The following is a 19,928-nucleotide window of genomic DNA, read 5'->3' on the forward strand; positions in this document are numbered from 1 at the left end:
ACTCCACACATCCGGGACCATGGGTTAAATGAAACATGTTGCACATTGAGTTTACGAGCTCGTTTGTTTCAACATTAAATGTTTTTAACCCTCACTGATGCTGGAAGTCGAAAATCAGAGCAGTGAGAAATCACGTGTGCACAACTCTGATCAGCTGAGACATGTTCGGTGTCTGACTTTTGCTTCTTTAATTATGCATGAGGGCTTCAAATGAAGATAAACTTCATCGGACATGCAGCTAACATCTGTCTATCTTTCTATACCTGTCTACAGCTGAGGTCAGAAGTTTACATACACATACATGAATGTCATAGTGATGTTGGTCTTTTAGTGATTTGTTTGATTTTTGATTTTTTTGGTAGTCAAGAATTTGGTGGCCAATTTTGAATTTATTTTAGGCTTCCAGAAATCAACACAGGGTCAAAATTATCCATACAGCCTCCTAATATGAGGTTAAATGTCCCTTAACGAGTTTCACCTTCACCAAATGCTTTTGTTCGCCATCAACAAGCTTCAGTCAGAGTTTTGGTCGGATATTTGTCCTCTCTTCTTGGCAGAATTGGTCGAGTTCGATTAAATGCATGTGCTTTCTGGAACAGACCTGACTTTTAACCACAGTCTACATATTTTCGATAGTGTTGAGGTCAGGACTTTTAAGCTTAATGTTCTCCTCCACAACCAGCTCTGATGTGTGTTTGGAATCATTGTCCTGTTAGAACACAACTGCGTCCAAGTTTCTGATGGCTTGAGGTTATGCTGAAGAATTCTGAGGTTCTTCATGATTCCATCCACTTTAATGCATCAGCCCCAGAACCTGATGCTACCACCACTATGCTTTACAGTTGCTACAGTGTTCCTCTGGTCATTGTGGGAAAACAGCTCAATCTTTGTCTCATCTGACCATCAAACTTTCCTTCAGAAGGCTTTTTTTTGTTATCAGCTGCAAATTTTAGTCGAGCTTAAAAGGTATGGATTTTGGAGCAGGACCTTCTTTCTTGGGCAGGAGCCTCTCAGTCCATGGTGATGTAAAACTCACCTGACTATAGAGTGTTCCAGAAGCTTCCAGTTCATAGCAGGTCTGTGCCTTGGTGGTTCCTGTCCATGTGAACCAATTTCCACTCAGCTGAGGGGGACAGTTTGGATCTTCTTCCAGCAAAGTGGCTCCACCTCACAGTAACTTGTACTCACACACAAGTGTTTGAACCGATGATCCTGGAATCTGCACTTGTTTAGAAATGACTCCAAGAGACATTCCTGAGTGTGTAAATCTCCGATCCAGTTTCTCAGATCTGCACTGAGCTCCTGGGACTTTCACATTGTAATGAGTGTTGATGAAACCAACAAGTGTCAATCAAGCACTTATGCTGTGCACAATCATCACTAACAGGAAGGTCCATCTATCTATTTCTCAACACAGAAATAAGTCAGACAAAAAGCAGTTTATTTGTTATATTGATTCACATGAATGAGTATTCATCTCAATCTTTTTTTTTCCAAAGATTACATCACACAGCAGCATACGCACCCTAATATTAATATCTTGCACTTCATTATCAGCTGGGTTAATATTTAAAACAAGCACCTTTTACATCATCCCATCAACACGGTTTACTCTTAAAGCAACAGTACATTTCACATTTCTCCTCCATTACAGTCCTACGCTACACGTCCACACAGGATTATTCAGTCGGAAGCAGCGTAGACACTTTGCTATATTCTACATAATTTTATACAAAGGACTAACATGTTAAAAAGGCGTCGGAGTGTTTCACATTAACACACAGAAACACATCCTGTTAAAGAGATGATCGCTGAAACTACTGCGATCAGAAAGATTAGATTCTTAGCATTGTCATATTCCATGTTCCTGAATTCATTCAAGTAAATGAAAATAAATAAGACAGTTCCATTTCAGTGAATAAACACATCACATCCCTTTAAATACTTTCATTTTTGTTGTTTTAAAGGGACAGTTTAGGGAAAAAATTGCTTCGTTTTCACACTCGAGCTCTGACGCTACATAATATATACGTTATGTTCTATTAATCATGTCCTTGCTTCAAACACCATCAGTAATTTGAGTTAAAATTCAAACCCCAATTATATTAGATCAAGTGCCACCTCCTGAATATGGAGCCCCCTAGGGGTCATGGTGGGGATTTTAAGCTACTTGTGTTACCTTGCGATAAGGGTTAGGATTAGCTAAAGGATTGTGCGGGAACGCAAAAGTTGTTTGGTCCTTGCGCGGCTCTGTACCAGAATTTTTGGAGGATGTTGGAAAGTTTTTGTTCGTTTTTAGAGAAAAAATGATTTATCAAATTATGCCGTTCTAAAGAATCGTTTATTATAAAATGACACTGCGGTGATTACTGATGTTGAGTAACGTGAGCAGGTTTGAGTTTCAGGTGAGATAGACTTCTGCTAGCCTCACAGGTACAGCACAAAATTAACTCAACTAAAAACAGAAGAAATTCTCACACACGCACACTAAACATCTCCATGTTTGCGTGCATCATTGAGAAAATCAAATTTATGAAATGTGTCAAAATATTCCTGTAATATTTATCTAATTGTAATGCGATAGAAAAATTAAAACTTTCTCCATAGATGCAAGAAAAAGTCTTCATTCATTAACTGTTTAATTCTTCAATGATTTAATCTGCATCATTAAAATCATGTGAAGAAACATCTAGTTCGGGATGAAACATGACTCGAAGAGAAGAGAGGAAGTGTGGACTGGATGATATCAGGTGGGTGAACGTGAAGGTAAAGCAGAAGTAGAGTGTGAACGGTAGTTGTGCATTCCTGCGTTCGTACACTGTTTAACACGCCCTCGTCAATGTCTCTTCATTATCTATTTGGAATTCGATCTTAAGTATAAATATCGATGCGATGAAATTTCAGTCGTTGAAAGGTTTTGGCCTGAAAGTGTAGAAAATTGTGTTGGAAAATGTTCAGTTTGAGGGGTTTTTTTTTTGGTAAATATTAAATGCGAAAGTATCAAAATACAACAATAACAAAATGTAATCATAGAAATTCGAACTCGTGGCTACAAAATACAAAACGTACACTTGAGAATTTTTTTTAAATATGACCAAAAGGTAAAAGTTAGGCCATTTAACAAGAAAAGCCTAAATTATGTTAAAAAAAAAAAAAAAAAAAAACTGATTTGTATTTCCATACATTTTACAAGAGGAAGTGTACGAGGGCGTTTTAGAACAGGATTGGAACACAGCATGTGTGTTATTCCTGTAGGCAGTGTTGGAGAGAAGGTTGGTTCCTGGTGGAGGGATTAGTGTCAGACTCTTTCGCCATCTTCAGTGCAGGATAGCCAGCAGGAGGCGCTTAAAATCGCCACCGCAGTCCGAGCTCAGAGCGTCCTTCAGCGTCACGTCGAACTTCTCCAGATACATGTCCTTAATGGTCTCCAGGTCCAACTGTACACAAGAAACAACACTTTTAGTCATTGATCCTGAAATACAATTAGTTTGCTGTGTAATATACAAAAATATTGATTGTTTTAAGGAAAAAAAAAAAGACTCCGCCCACCATTAGTCACATGACTTTCCAGACTAATCATTAGAGGAAGAAGGCGGAGTTTTGATTGAGCATTTTATTCAACTAAACATCATAAAATACATCAAATGATTTTGTGCGAATAACATCAAATTACGGCTTTTTAAATTGTACAAATTTACTCTGAATTTTTTTGGCACTTTCTCTCAAATATGTATTTTAATTTAAGACAACAGAAAGGAAAAAGAGTGAAATAACATTTTCCGTAATACGGTTCGTTTTAATAGATTCCCTCTACATCCCTTAAAATGCTAAATAAAATCACTTTTGACCCCTAGAGTATCCGTTTGACACTTGCTGCCAGAACCGTAGCTGAAAGAATTTAAAAAAAAAAAAAAAAAAGTAACCCCATTCCATACCTCAGCGCGTCCCACGATGATGCGGATCAGTGTGTCCTCGTCCGTCCCTCCACCTGACATGGCTTCGTTCAGGCGACGAGCGAAATAGAGCTGCGGGTTTTTAGCGCACCGAACTGTTCCAACAAGCAAATCATCAAAATTACACAGTCAATTATTTTATGCAACATCATGATGCACACCTCTGAACACTGGAAGGTGGAGTTGTAGCAGAAAAACAAGCTAATAATAATCAGAATGCGTCTTGAAGAACCATATTTAAGCTACATGAGAAACGCTGAACTACTCCTTTAAAGATGCCAGAGACACAACGTATTTATTCAGTATTTTAAATTGTTCTCTGACATCTAAATAGAAGGTATGATACTCTGAGGCAAAAAAATAAAAAAACCACAGCCCAGATGTGATTTGACACACCCACTTACAACCCTTATGATCTGGCCCTCGGACGGAACAAGCTGTATTCCCTTTTTCAGTGGGGACAAAGGTCACACTTGCAAACGGACAAAGTAAGGCTGTGCCTCAACATCCAGAGATCTCTAAGGGAGCCAGTGAACTTGAACATGGACTGATGTATGCAAATTTTGTGGGTGTGAATATTAAATGAGCCTGGACTGTTACAAAACCCTGCAGGATTTTGGAAACGTCCTGCATGGCAGCAGGGGCGTGGTCGAGCATCAGCTGTGGAAGCCAGTAATCAGAGAGAAGTTACTGAGCACCATGTGGACTTTTCTAAAGTCAGCACTGACCCTTCAGTTTTGGGGTCCAAATCCACCAGGCTGCTCCAGTCACTGTGTGGACTCCACAGCCTCAAGTTCATCCTGAACCACATTTTGTTTGTGCTCAGGGAGCCGATACAGGTGGCTGCGCACCACCACCCCTGGAGGAGTCTCCATGAGATGCTCTAGTGTGACCAGGCAGGAGCAAAAACACGTCGCAGAATTCGTCCTGCAACCTGGGATGGCAAGAGGTGGTCTCCACAGGGGACCGGGGTGAATTGGGCCAAACTTTTTAGATTTACCTCCAGTACTAGCGCCTCCTCCTCCAGAACCAGTGTCAACAGCAGCACCGGAACCTTCTCCCTACTGGGTTTCAGCACCACGTGAACAGCCCAGGGAACGAGGAACAGGGAGACAGGCTTGACAACTCACAATGAGGCTTTATTTTTCTGTTCCAAATTTCACATTTCAGTGACTTTAGCTTTTTATTTTTCAAACGCACAAATACAAAAAACACAGAGCTCGGTAACTCCACAGCTGATGCTCGACCACACCCATGCTGCCTCATACCATTTTACTTCCCTCTTTTGCGTATGCAGGATTTGCATTTGAAAGAGGACACAGCAGTGTTTGAGATTCGGAGCATCAGTTCCATGTACCGAACTTTCCTTTTCAACTTTACCCAGAGAAATACAGATTTACACTTTATGGCACCTTAGAGCTGCATATAGTCACATTACCCAGAGTTATGTAGCAGTCCTTTAATGTCCCTGTGGCTTCACTGTTGATGGCATCGAGGATGTCTGTCCCGGTCACCTACACACACACACACAAATTTCATTCATTGCAAAAACTAAATCTACTTGTGCACCAGGTTAAAAAGGCGGCTACATGCTTCCATTAACTGTTAGCTTCATTAGCTATGCAGCTGCTGAACAAAGCTACAAAAAGCAAACGTCACTCAAACATGTTTCGGAGTTTTCATTCTTGGCTAAATTGCTCCTTTAAGACCTTTATCTTTTAAATTGGAGGATATTTATATTTTTAAAAAAAAATGTCTGAGAAACTAGCTTGAACATTGTTGCTCAGCAACCAGGAGGGGAACCCCGCTAGCTAGCTAACTGGGGTTTGGAACCCCGCTAGCTAGCTAACTGGGGTTTGGAACCCCGCTAGCTAGCTAACTGGGGTTTGGAACCCCGCTAGCTAGCTAACTGGGGTTTGGAACCCCGCTAGCTAGCTAACTGGGGTTTGGAACCTCGCTAGCTAGCTAACTAACTGGGGTTTGGAACCTCGCTAGCTAGCTAACTAACTGGGGTTTGGAACCTCGCTAGCTAGCTAACTAACTGGGGTTTGGAACCTCGCTAGCTAGCTAACTAACTGGGGTTTGGAACCTCGCTAGCTAGCTAGCTAACTGGGGTTTGGAACCTCGCTAGCTAGCTAACTGGGGTTTGGAACCTCGCTAGCTAGCTAACTGGGGTTTGGAACCTCGCTAGCTAGCTAACTGGGGTTTGGAACCTCGCTAGCTAGCTAACTGGGTTTGGAACCTCGCTAGCTAGCTAACTGGGTTTGGAACGTCATTGAAAATTACTCATTTTGGTTTTCATGTTGACTACACTTGACTTTTCAAAGGGTTAAAAAGAAAGATTTCTCTCATGTTCCCTCATCCAAAAAATAAAAAAATCATGTTATGAAGCTAGCTATTAGCATAGTGTCCGTGGACCCATTTCTTTGCTAGCTAGCACCTAAAAGAACACTTGTTAAACATCATCTTTCAGTTAAATCTCTCTTAAACCTTACTCATTCCTTAAACAAGTAAATAAAATTTTCTACCATTATATGAGGTTATGATTATGCTAATGTTATTTTTTGGCTCAAAATAAGTTATATAGCTATTATTAGCACTGACTAGCATTAGCATTGTACATTAGTACACGTTCCAGCAAGCTTTTTTTTTTTTTGAGAGCAAATATGACAAAGGACCAGGATCCTGTTTACACTCTGTGTGTGTTTTGCATGAGCCTGTAGTGGTTAAGCGTTAGCAAACACACATTCAGCCTGTTCATATTATACCAACGGGAGGAAAGGTTGGTGTTTTTTTTTTTAAATTGGCCATCAATGTTTATGATGTAAATAAAGTTCTAATTTTAAGAGACAATGTTTACACTAAACATTACAACTCTTCCTGATTTCATGCAATAAAGCACAGGGGTTCTCATTCCCATTGTGAAGTCTTGCCATTTGTGAAAACGATATAGGAAGTGGTGAGCCTTGTTTGCTCTGTGTAACGTCCTTGTCTTTCTGGTTTTTCTCATGCTGGATATTGTTATAGTAAACAAATCAGCTGTTCTGTGGACTGACTCTTGCCTCGACCACAATTTTGGATCTGCCTGTTGGATTGCATTTCACTGAGCATCTGTTGGCCAGGACCTGGATCTGCCTGTTTTGGATAGCATTTATTTTTTATATTACTGTATTTGGATACTGTAATAACAAGCCCCCTTTGTTACAGACAGTGCAGGAATGAATTCTTCTCACAGATTCGTAGGCTTTGAAGGTGGCCTGAAGCTGCAGGTAGTTCCTGTGAGTGAGGATGTACGTGAACACGGACTCGTCTGTGCCAAAGCGTCCTTCTCCAGCCTGAGAGGAAAAGGATAACACTATAACCATCATCGAGTGTCGCCAAGTACAGAGAATAGAGCACCATCACAATAATTAAAACAGCTGACTATCAAATAACTAGAAAAGGAAGAAAAAGGAAGCATTTTTCGAAACACACGATAGTTCAAAATGCTGTACAATTAAGTAGTAAACCTTAAACAGTAAAACAAATAAGAGATATGGGTACAAAAATAAACTGATGTTACAATAGTCTCAGTGCAAAACACCTTTTTTTTTTAAATATTAAAAAAAAAAAAAGTTTCCGAATTCGCTGTTGCCTTTTAAATCCAAATGCTGTGCTTCCGAATCTGCTGTCATCTTTCCAAATTCGCCGTCATCTTTTAAATCCAACGTCATGTTTCCGAATTCACCATCATCTTTTAAATCCGCCGCTGCCACCACCATTTTAAATCAAACGCCATGTTTCCAAATTCGCGGTCTTAAATTCGTTGTCGTATTTCCGAATTCGCAGTCATCTTTTAAATCCCATGTCATGTTTCTGAATTCGCCGTCACACGTCTGAATTCGCTGTTGTCTTTTAAATCTAAATGTCGCCTTTTAAATCGAATGTCATGTTTCTGAATTCGCCGTCGTATTTTAAATCCAATGTCATGTTTCCAAATTCGCCATCACATTTCTGGATTCACTGTTGTCTTAAATCTAAATGTCATGTTTCTGGATTTGCTGTGTTGAATTCGCTGTAGACTTTCTTAAATCGTCATGTTTCCAAATTTGATGTTGCGGTTCCAAAATTGTTGTAGTGTTAATCTCATCTCATTATCTCTAGCCGCTTTATCCTGTTCTACAGGGTCGCAGGCAAGCTGGAGCCTATCCCAGCTGACTACGGGTGAAAGGCGGGGTTCACCCTGGACAAGTCGCCAGGTCATCACAGGGCTGACACAGACACAGACAACCATTCACACTCACATTCACACCTACGCTCAATTTAGAGTCACCAGTTAACCTAACCTGCATGTCTTTGGACTGTGGGGGAAACCGGAGGAAACCCACGCGGACACGGGGAGAACATGCAAACTCCGCACAGAAAGGCCCTCGCCGGCCCCGGGGCTCGAACCCAGGACCTTCTTGCTGTGAGGCAACAGCGCTAACCACTACACCACCGTGCCGCCTGTAGTGTTAATTAAAAATAAATTAAAAACTACAAATGCCAAAGCAGAGGGTCACTTAAATGTGAAATTAAAACGTTTAAGAGTGCCCTCGGCACTTGACTGCTTAATCATGTGAAGTGTTCCTGAGGTCAACTGAATGAAGAATAAATATCACAAGTATCTTCATAGGGCTGCACTATAAACGGAGTCAACGCATCATTTTAAGAATAACCTCAAATGCTAAAATGCATAGAGTTCATTCTACACTTCCAGATAGATAGATAGATAGATAGATGCGCCTTATAGTGGATATATTAGTTTGACAAACATAACATTGAAATGATTGCATTGAGACATCTTCCATAAATGTGAAATAAACACCTCCTCACATTGTAAATAAATACATTAAGTTTGCTGCCTCACCTCCATCAGTGATGTGGCGTCCTCTTCAGTCAATCCTTCATCCACCTCATAACCCTCGTCCCTGCTCGCCTGGAGACGCAGTAAACATTGCATTTAGCAACTCACACTTAATTAAAAATCACATGATACTCAGTAACAGTGCTTGATGCATCAGTATCAACACTAAGTGATGAAGTTTGAAACAACCATATGATGAACATTAACAGCTGTACTGGGATAGAATACTGTTGCTAGGCAACTGAGAAATATATGGCCCATTCTATAACTGTGGGTACATTTCAAGTGTTGACTGTTGGTCATTGTCAACTCCGTTATTGTTAAACTGGGCAACCCATTAACAGAATTGACATTTTCCAGCATTTTGTGTCTCAACTCCAGATGCTAACCTCAAACTAACTGCCACACGGCACGTATAAAAATAAAATTTATGGATTTTAATTGTATTGCGTTTTTAAAAAAAAAAATTAATGACTAACATCACAAGAACAGAGTTGACAATCTCCTGTTGGTGTAAAATTCAACATTTTGTTCAAATTAACGAGAGAAGAAACAGACCATACCTCACTGCCTTTCTGAAGTTCCCCGCCAGAGGAAGTGACATCACTCGGTACAGGTGTCATGCGTTTTATTAAAAGTCTTTGTGGATTTTATAACAGAGTTGACAAGAACATTGGGACGGATTTTTTTTTTTTTTAAATACTGAAATTTCACATAATACAGAAAATCAACTTTCGATGCAGTTGATTTTATAACAGTTAATAGAAAAGCCGCAAAAAACAATGTTAGACCAAATCACTAACCGTTTATTCGAATTGAATTTACGAATCAGGAGTCGAAGAGAGCCAATAATGTGGGGGGAGGGGTCATAAAACATTTAATATGTTTTCCGGACAAATTGGGTCTAAAATGTACATCAAGCATTGCTGTTAGTGAAAGTTTGTCGTAATTTGCATAACGGTTCAAAACTAAGTCAGTAAAGATTTCTTTTGTGGAAAATAAAAGATTTATCTCGGAGACACAAAATGTACCCTGAATTCTAGAATGACCCATACAACACGCATTGACGACAAAGTTTATTTTGATGCAGATGATTTATTAGGTTAGCCCGGTGGAAACAAGACAAAGCATTTTGGAAGATCAACATCAGAGTCACAGAAGGTTGCGAGTTCAAATCCCAGGACTACAGCGGATTGATGCATTAATTTTTTTTTACCTGAAGGAGTGAAATCAACAGGTTTCTCACGTCTCCGCTCGTGTCGCCCTCGATATCTGCTTCCAGGTCACACTCATACACTACGTCATCGACATAAAAACACAAGGCATCAGTGGCCATGGGGCTCGTGTCTTTGAGGAAACACAAGTAAACCACCACCTAGTGATTTTGTTCTTACCCTGAGTGTACGCCTCCTTAATCTTCACAATATCCTGTTAATGAAACGCATCACAGTTAGGTGAAAAATATTTCACAACGTGAGGTGATGCTTTATGAAGGTCATGTTTATATCCGAGAGGTCATGGGTCCTTATAGATAACACAGATGCAGTGTGTGACCTGATTGGTGCTGGTGCACAGGATCTCCACCAGCACGGCCTCGTCGGTTCCGAGTCCCTTTATGGCACGCTGCAGTTCTTTAGCAGCGTAGACATTAGGCGGATCAAACATGGCAATGATCGCCTTCTCAAAACTTCCTGACAGCTCGCTCTTCAGCACCTCCTCCAGCTCCTGTAGGGGATCAACTAATGCTGTTTATCGGCGTTTGGTGTGTGTTCGTTTCTTGTTTTGTACTACTTCATTACAGACAGATCAATCAACAAATATATTATTAAATATGTGAATTCCAACATATACATTCTTCTGATTGAAGATTCACATACATGGACACACCCACATTCCTGTCTACCAGCTTTACACAGAGTCACCGACACTCATTTCATTTACAGACCACGCCCACATTCTCATCCACAGATATCAAGACACACCCACTCAGACTATCTAATACACCATAAACGCAGACATTTCTGTCTATGGCCTTTAAGGAACGCCCACTCTCTGCCGCTTATATTTCCATATTTAATCTTAACGACACCCACATTTATACCATATATGGACACACACCTGGATTCTCCTTCACAAACTTCAGAACTGTTCTAATTTCCATGCAGGCTTAATGATACATTTACATATATACTCCTCTGACCTTGTATGCAAATGTAGGTGTGTCTTTAAAGATTCACACACGCCTCCTTTCTTATACATGGCTTTTAAGGAACAAACAAAATGAGACTATTCTACACTACCGTTCAAAAGTTTGGGGTCACCCAGACAATTTTGCGTTTTCCATGAAAAGTCACACTTTTATTTACCACCATAAGTTGTAAAATGAATAGAAAATATAGTCGAGACATTTTTCTGGCCATTTTGAGCATTTAATCGACCCCACAAATGTGATGCTCCAGAAACTCAATCTGCTCAAAGGAAGGTCAGTTTTATAGCTTCTCTAAAGAGCTCAACTGTTTTCAGCTGTGCTAACATGATTGTACAAGGGTTTTCTAATCATCCATTAGCCTTCTGAGGCAATGAGCAAACACATTGTACCATTAGAACACTGGAGTGAGAGTTGCTGGAAATGGGCCTCTATACACCTATGGAGATATTGCACCAAAAACCAGACATTTGCAGCTAGAATAGTCATTTACCACATTAGCAATGTATAGAGTGGATTTCTGATTAGTTTAAAGTGATCTTCATTGAAAAGAACAGTGCTTTTCTTTCAAAAATAAGGACATTTCAAAGTGACCCCAAGCTTTTGAACGGTAGTGTATATTATACATTCAAATACAGATGTAAAGACACACCCACTCAGTCCTATTCTATTCGATGAGCCACACCCACGACCGATAGAGTGAGTTAGTCTTAACCAGACTTTAAAAGCACCCACTTAGACATGCTCCAATTTCCAAATATTAACTTACCAACATATATACAGATAAAAGGACCCACCCACATTTCTATGTATGTGCAGCTCAGAGCCACACCCATTTCAGTCTATGGGCTCAAAGCCAAGGCTGCAGTCAGATCCTTTTACACTCGGATTATTAGCAAGCGGATAGCTGATGGTTGTGTGTGTGTGCGACATACATCATCATATTTCTCATAGTAGGCTTGTTTAATCTCCACGCGCTGGGCCCAGGAGCGGTTAGCTAAGATGGAGATGATGGTTTCCTCATCAGTGCCTGCACAGAGACAGTGCATAGTACAGTATTGTTAAATAAACACATGCAGTTCATTATGAGAGGATGCGCACATTGTGCGTGTGTACACATACCCAATCCTTTGCAGGATTTACGGATCTCCTTAATATCCGCCACTACGTCAAAGTCCTCATAGGGAACAATCGTGGGCTGAGACCAAACAACCACAGGGGGTCATGATGCATGCAATATAATCACATTCAGATAATCACTTTACTGCACACTAAAGACAAGCAAATAGATAAACTACTTTAAACTTAAATGTTGGACTTAAAATGTTAAAAACACAAAAGATACGACACTACAGGACACACAGAACACCATTCGATCATATTTACATACGTTAAATCCCATGTTGTCTTAAATTTGTATTATCTTTGATGGAAGCAAGAAAAAAAAAACAGTTTTTCTGTAGTCTACATCTTACTTTATATTTTTATTCCCTCCAGTATTTATTTCAATACTAATTTATTTCAGATATTAAATTTGATTAGCTCCTATTAGTACTTGATATTTTCTCTCAATGAAATGAACAAAGTGTAATAAAATTAAAAGCGCTCCAGAATGAATGCTTCTAATTCATTTGATAAATTTCCTTCCTCGATTTGGTTTTGTGTGATTTTATCCAAGGAAGTGCTCAATAGAGAGAAAGTGTATAATGATGAGATTTATTTATTTTTGTTAAGTGTAGTTCATTTCATTTCATTTCTCTGAGTGCTGAGTCATAATCTGCCTCCTCTGCAGGGACAGGAGACCAGGTCCATTAGGAGGAAGGGTGTGTGTGTGTGTGAGATGAAGTGAATAAGCAGTATACACAAAGACATGCAGCAGGTTTAAACAAAATGAAAATAGCAATTTAAAAAAAAAAAAATCATGGAGAAGCGCATGCGCGAGAAATTGAAGTAATAATAATCATAATAATAATAATAATAATCATAATAATACTTGCTGAAAATGCAATAAAACCTTTTTTTTAAAAAAAAGTGTTAAAAGTTATTGGAATAAAGGTCACGTGACTCCCGGACCCTGTACTCACTTGAACGTTGCCCATGTTGCTCGCGCTGATCCCGAGTGCACGCGCTCCCACCCTCACTCTGCCCTGCGCGGGGGCGCGCGCGCGCGCTCCGTCTTACACAGTCACGCCTCTGACGTCATCTGTTTACCTCCACCCTTCTGCTGCATGGACAAAATGGCGGCGTGCTTTGCTTTATGAAGTTTTTAAACTGGCATCATAATTTCAAACATAAAAGACCAAATATCAGATTCTTTGTTTAATATAAACAGAGCAATCAATGTTTTACTTACTGTTTTCTGCATTGTTTGTACTCTTACTACATTTTTAGATTAGATTAGATTAGATTAGATAGAACTTTATTGATCCCTTTATTGATTAAAACAAAAGAAATGGTTAAAAATCTTGGTGTTTTCATTGACAGCGAGCTAAACTTTGACAGGCACATGAAAGCAATCACTAAAACGGCATTTTATCACCTAAAAAACATTTCCAAACTAAATCAAATCATCTCATCTCATTTCATTATCTCTAGCCGCTTTATCCTTCTACAGGGTCGCAGGCGAGCTGGAGCCTATCCCAGCTGACTACGGGCGAAAGGCGGGGTACACCCTGGACAAGTCGCCAGGTCATCACAGGGCTGACACATAGACACAGACAACCATTCACACTCACATTCACACCTACGGTCAATTTAGAGTCACCAGTTAACCTAACCTGCATGTCTTTGGACTGTGGGGGAAACCGGAGCACCCAGAGGAAACCCACGCGGACACGGGGAGAACATGCAAACTCCACACAGAAAGGCCCTCGCCGGCCACGGGGCTCGAACCCAGGACCTTCTTGCTGTGAGGCGACAGCGCTAACCACTACACCACCGTGCCACCCTTGAAAGTTCCTAAATCAAATCAAATCAAGTTTATTTGTACAGCGCTTTTAACAATAAACATTGTCGCAAAGCAGCTTTACAGAATTTGAACGACTTAAAACACGAGCTAATTTTATCCCTAATCTATCCCTAATGATGAAGCCTGTGGCGACGGTGGCAAGGAAAAACTCCATCAGACGACATGAGGAAGAAACCTCGAGAGGAACCAGACTCAAAAGGGAACCCATCCTCATTTGGGCAACAACAGACAGCCTGACTATAATATTAACAGTTTTAACAGGTATAACCCTCAACTGTCCTCATGGGGCCGTCCTTCACAGGAGCGGTGCGATAAAACTCCGACCAGACACAGGGCACCAGGATGGATCAAGCAGGTCCGAGGGGCAGAAGAGGCCAGCATCTCAATCCCAGGATCAACATGTAACTCAGAGGGACAGATTGGGGGGGGAAGAGAGAGAGAAAGAAAACACAGGTTGTTAGGTATGCCCTAAAAATGACAAGTATTAAATCTGTGTGGTAGACTCGCAGAGACGAGAGTCTTTACATCAGGCATAACACACAACAATGGCATGTTAATATGGTAAAAAATATCATGACCTGCTCTGGCTGGATGCTTGATTGGGTGATGGGAGCACACTCCTCAGCAATGATGAGATGCAGATGGGACCCTTAGGGCTGGCCAAGACAATTCAGTTACATTTCACCGGGTCTGGGACATGCGACAGAATGTCTGACGGCCGATTCCCTGCAGGCTACGATAGCCAGTCGAGGTCTCCACCCTCTCCACCAAAAGATTTCCTGTTGACTCCATGTAACTCAGAGGGACAGATTTGGGGTGGGGGGGAGGGAAAGAAAACACAGGTTGTTAGGTAAACTAAGACTTGTTAGGTAAACTAAGAGGACTTATGTCAAAAAATGATCTGGAAAAACTTATACATGCCTTCATCTCTAGTAGGGTTGATTACTGCAATGGCCTTTTCACAGGCCTGCCAAAAAAAAACGTCAAACGACTTCAGCTGGTTCAAAATGCAGCGGCGAGGGTTCTCACACGAACAAAAAGAACAGAGCACATTACTCCAATTCTAAGGTCCCTTCACTGGTTTCCAGTAAGCTACAGAATTGACTTGAAAGCATTGCTGCTGGTGTACAAATCTCTAAATGGTACAGGGCCCAATTACCTCTCTGATATGTTGCAGCGGCCTAACCCAATCAGATCTACCAGATCGCAGCAGAAAAATTTACTGGTAAAACCTGTTGTTAAAACAAAGTGTGGTGAAGCAGCTTTTAGCTACTATGCAGTGCAGCTATGGAACCAACTGCCAGAGGACATCAAAAATGCTCCTGCTGTTGGCAGCTTCAAATCTAGACTAAAGACCAAGCTGTTTTCAGATGCTTTCTGCTAAATTATTAATATTGCCATCTCTACATGTTTTAAACTCTTTACTTTTACAGTCTCTCCATGTTTTAAATTTTACTTAACTTTTATTATATTTTATTCTGCTTTTTTTTAATTGAACTTTTATCTCATTTTATTATTTTATTTCTACTATTGTTTAATTCTTATTAATTTTCTTCCCCATTTATTTTATGTAATTTTATTTTCTATTGTTTACTGTTTTGCTTTTACTTCTGTAAAGCACATTGAACTGCCACTGTGTATGAAATGTGCTATATAAATAAACTTGCCTTGCCTTGCCCTTTGGGCAGGTTTTCTCATCTCATCTCATCTCATCTTATTATCTGTAGCCGCTTTATCCTGTTCTACAGGGTCACAGGCAAGCTGGAGCCTATCCCAGCTGACTACGGGCGAAAGGCGGGGTTCACCCTGGACAAGTCGCCAGGTCATCACAGGGCTGACACATAGACACAGACAACCATTCACACTCACATTCACACCTACGCTCAATTTAGAGTCACCAGTTAACCTAACCTGCATGTCTTTGGACTGTGGGGGAAACCGGAGCACCCGGAGGAAACCCACGCGGACACGGGGAGAACATGCAAACTCCGCACAGAAAGGCCCTCACCGGCCACGGGGCTTGAACCCGGACCTTCTTGCTGTGAGGCGACAGCGCTAACCACTACACCACCGTGCCGCCCTTTTTCTTTTCTTATACTCCTAATTAAAACATAGGAAGAACATTTGAACAGTTAAGTGTTGATTAAACGAACCATGTGCAGGATGGCACTAGTTCTGTAATGTTCAGTTCGACACTTAAGAATGTCCAGGTTGCTAGCAGAACGGGTTTGACAGCAGCTAATGTTTCACTCTTGTAGGCGGTAGAAGATGGCGATATTGTTCAGACACTAATAGTGATTTGGCAAACTTTAAAGTCAGAGTCTGCACACCGACTCAGGATAAACAGAGAATAGAAAATAGAGAAAAACTTCTAGATAAATTAAATTAGGTATTTACATATACAAATATAAAAAAGAACAAGATATAAGGAAGCTACCTTCATAAGATAAGAGGAAGGGGAAAAAAAGTCCAACAGAAGAGGTATTGCACATTTATATTGCACATTGTCCAGTATTGCTTTTTGTCAGGCTAGGCTACTGCTCCTTCCCGTCCTCTGTCCTCCTGTTACCCCTCCTCCCCCCCAGAGAGGAGTTGTACAGTCTGATGGCATGAGGGACAAAGGAGTTTTTAAGTCTGTTCGTCCCGCACTTGGGAAGGAGCATTCTGTCACTGAACAGGCTCCTCTGGTTGCTGATGATGGTGTGCAGAGAGTGACTGGCATCATCCATGATTTTCAGTATTTTGTCCATAGATCTCTTCTCCGCCACCGTCACCAGAGAGTCCAGCTTCATGCCGACCACAGAGCCGGCCTGCCTGATCAGTTTGTCCAGCCTGGCTGCGTCCTTCTTATGTCCTATAAATTTTATTTTTGTCATTAATTTTACTAATGGTTAAGCTGTTTATGTTAAATAAAAGTGCTCTATAATTTATTTGATTTGTTTATTTTTCCTGGATTTTTTGTCTGTGAATAGTACTGTCAGTATGGCGGCACGGTGGTGTAGTGGTTAGCGCTGTTGCCTCACAACAAGAAGGTTCTGGGTTCGAGCCCCGTGGCCGGCGAGGGCCTTTCTGTGTGGAGTTTGCATGGTGTCCGCGTGGGTTTCCACTGACATGTGTCAGTGTCCAAGTTAACTAGCTATGTGTTATCATTAGCCGTGGACAAGGCTACGGCAACTTGGCTGGCAAATCCATAGAAAGTCATGTGACTAACCAGACTGAATAGCTATTGCAACGTTATTGCTATCTCTAAAAGCACAGACAACTTCATTGCAAGCTTTCTCTTGGAATAAAATATTTATATACTTCAAGATGATTCTGCAGATTAGATGGCGAGTTTTTGTAAGCCATGACGTGGGTCATTTTAGGCAAACAAAGCAAACATTTAAAATGAAATGAATCTTTAATCCTTTCTGAAAACTGAAACGTGTTCTAGGTAAAGCCATATGAGTGCGTGGATTCTCCAGAAGAACCGCCTCCTTCCATTTTGCCATCAACTGATCATGTTCAAATAATGCTGCTGAGAAATCACTAAACTTGATTTTATGCAGTCTATGGACGTGACGTGACATGACCCGAGTGATTACTGATCGGCTGTCTCAGTGACACCTGCGAAAAAAACATCACATTTTAGAAAAAAAAATTTAAAACCATCCACTTTCAAAGCCGCTTCATAGTAATGAGGACCTTGATAGAAATGTAGTGGAGTGAAAAGTACGATATTTGTCTTTCAAATGTAGTGAAGTTAAAGTCATAAGTTTCCCAAAAAAAATACTCAAATAAAGTACAGATACTCAAAAAGTGTACTTAAGTACAGTACTCAAGTAAATGTACTTCGATACTGTCCACCTCTGGTCAGTAATGGGGGTTGCAGTCAAATGTAATGGCAGGAAGTTGTTTATTTACAGGTGTGCAAATACAAAAGCATGAGGCAAAGACAGAGTCGTAAAACAAGCAAAGGTCATTCGAGGCGCAATCAGGATGTCAGAGCAAATACAAATCAGAGTCGAGAGCCATCATTAACACAGAGAATCAAGGCTTAGAATTGTCACTCACAGGGTACTGAACGTATAGTTCACCAAGTCTTCGTGTCTTTTATGTGCGTGTCGTGATTGCGCTCCATCATCATAACCATCATCAGCATCACCACCACCACCATCATCATAACCACCATCATCATAACCATCATCAGCATCAACACCATCATCACCATCACCTACATACAACCCCGATTCCAAAAAAGTTGGGACAAAGTACAAATTGTAAATAAAAACGGAATGCAATGATGTGGAAGTTTCAAAATTCCATATTTTATTCAGAATAGAACATAGATGACATATCAAATGTTTAAACTGAGAAAATGTATCATTTAAAGAGAGAAATTAGGTGATTTTAAATTTCATGACAACAACACATCTCAAAAAAGTTGGGACAAGGCCATGTTTCCCACTGTGAGACATCCCCTTTTCTCTTTACAACAGTCTGTAAACGTCTGGGGACTGAGGAGACAAGTTGCTCAAGTTTAGGGATAGGAATGTTAACCCATTCTTGTCTAATGTAGGATTCTAGTTGCTCAACTGTCTTAGGTCTTTTTTGTCGTATCTTCCGTTTTATGATGCGCCAAATGTTTTTTATGGGTGAAAGATCTGGACTGCAGGCTGGCCAGTTCAGTACCCGGACCCTTCTTCTACGCAGCCATGATGCTGTAATTGATGCAGTATGTGGTTTGGCATTGTCATGTTGGAAAATGCAAGGTCTTCCCTGAAAGAGACGTCGTCTGGATGGGAGCATATGTTGCTCTAGAACCTGGATATACCTTTCAGCATTGATGGTGTCTTTCCAGATGTGTAAGCTGCCCATGCCACACGCACTAATGCAACCCCGTACCATCAGAGATTCAGGCTTCTGAACTGAGCGCCGATAACAACTCGGGTCGTCCTTCTCCTCTTTAGTCCGAATGACACGGCATCCCTGATTTCCATAAAGAACTTCAAATTTTGATTCGTCTGACCACAGAACAGTTTTCCACTTTGCCACAGTCCATTTTAAATGAGCCTTGTCCCAGAGAAGACGTCTGCGCTTCTGGATCATGTTTAGATACGGCTTCTTCTTTGAACTATAGAGTTTTAGCTGGCAGCGGCGGATGGCACGGTGAATTGTGTTCACAGATAATGTTCTCTGGAAATATTCCTGAGCCCATTTTGTGATTTCCAATACAGAAGCATGCCTGTATGTGATGCAGTGCCGTCTAAGGGCCCGAAGATCACGGGCACCCGGTATGGTTTTCCGGCCTTGACCCTTACGCACAGAGATTCTTCCAGATTCTCTGAGTCTTTTGATGATATTATGCACTGTAGATGATGATATGTTCAAACTCTTTGCAATTTTACACTGTCGAACTCCTTTCTGATATTGCTCCACTATTTGTCGGCGCAGAATTAGGGGGATTGGTGATCCTCTTCCCATCTTTACTTCTGAGAGCCGCTGCCACTCCAAGATGCTCTTTTTATACCCAGTCATGTTAATGACCTATTGCCAATTGACCTAATGAGTTGCAATTTGGTCCTCCAGCTGTTCCTTTTTTGTCCCTTTAACTTTTCCAGCCTCTTATTGCCCCTGTCCCAACTTTTTTGAGATGTGTTGCTGTCATGAAATTTCAAATGAGCCAATATTTGGCATGAAATTTCAAAATGTCTCACTTTCGACATTTGATATGTTGTCTATGTTCTATTGTGAATACAATATCAGTTTTTGAGATTTGTAAATTATTGCATTCCGTTTTTATTTACAATTTGTACTTTGTCCCAACTTTTTTGGAATCGGGGTTGTATTAAGAATGTGTACTTGAGAGGAAAATCCATTTAAATTGCTCTCAGACTCCAGAAGCTGTAAGTCTTTGATCAAATTCAGTGCCATGTA

The 19,928-nt window shown here is 40.7% G+C and overlaps 1 protein-coding gene across 1 annotated transcript; it reads right to left on the minus strand.

Annotated features, from left to right (window-relative positions):
* Window positions 1–1,420: 1,420 nt before the first annotated feature.
* On the minus strand, window positions 1,421–13,382 carry anxa13l (annexin A13, like). Its single transcript, XM_060928033.1, has 11 exons — window positions 13,129–13,382; window positions 12,167–12,242; window positions 11,980–12,074; window positions 10,393–10,563; window positions 10,233–10,266; window positions 10,055–10,134; window positions 8,842–8,910; window positions 7,187–7,288; window positions 5,392–5,467; window positions 3,936–4,048; window positions 1,421–3,437 (listed from the first exon to the last, which is right to left on the minus strand). Exons 1-11 carry the CDS (start codon window positions 13,141–13,143, stop codon window positions 3,318–3,320), a joined length of 951 nt encoding a protein of 316 aa, XP_060784016.1. The 5' UTR covers window positions 13,144–13,382; the 3' UTR covers window positions 1,421–3,317.
* Window positions 13,383–19,928: the final 6,546 nt, after the last annotated feature.

The sequence above is a fragment of the Neoarius graeffei genome, chromosome 1, assembly GCF_027579695.1.
Source record: "Neoarius graeffei isolate fNeoGra1 chromosome 1, fNeoGra1.pri, whole genome shotgun sequence".
Lineage (NCBI taxonomy): Eukaryota > Metazoa > Chordata > Actinopteri > Siluriformes > Ariidae > Neoarius > Neoarius graeffei.

What these genes read in the sequence shown, in the direction of transcription:
- anxa13l (XM_060928033.1), bottom strand. An exon ending in TAAATCCTGCAAAGGATTGG is followed by an intron (nt 12,075 to 12,166) that starts GTATGTGTACAC and finishes GTCTCTGTGCAG; the next exon opens with GCACTGATGAGGAAACCATC. An exon ending in ACTATGAGAAATATGATGAT is followed by an intron (nt 10,564 to 11,979) that starts GTATGTCGCACA and finishes GATCCCCTACAG; the next exon opens with GAGCTGGAGGAGGTGCTGAA.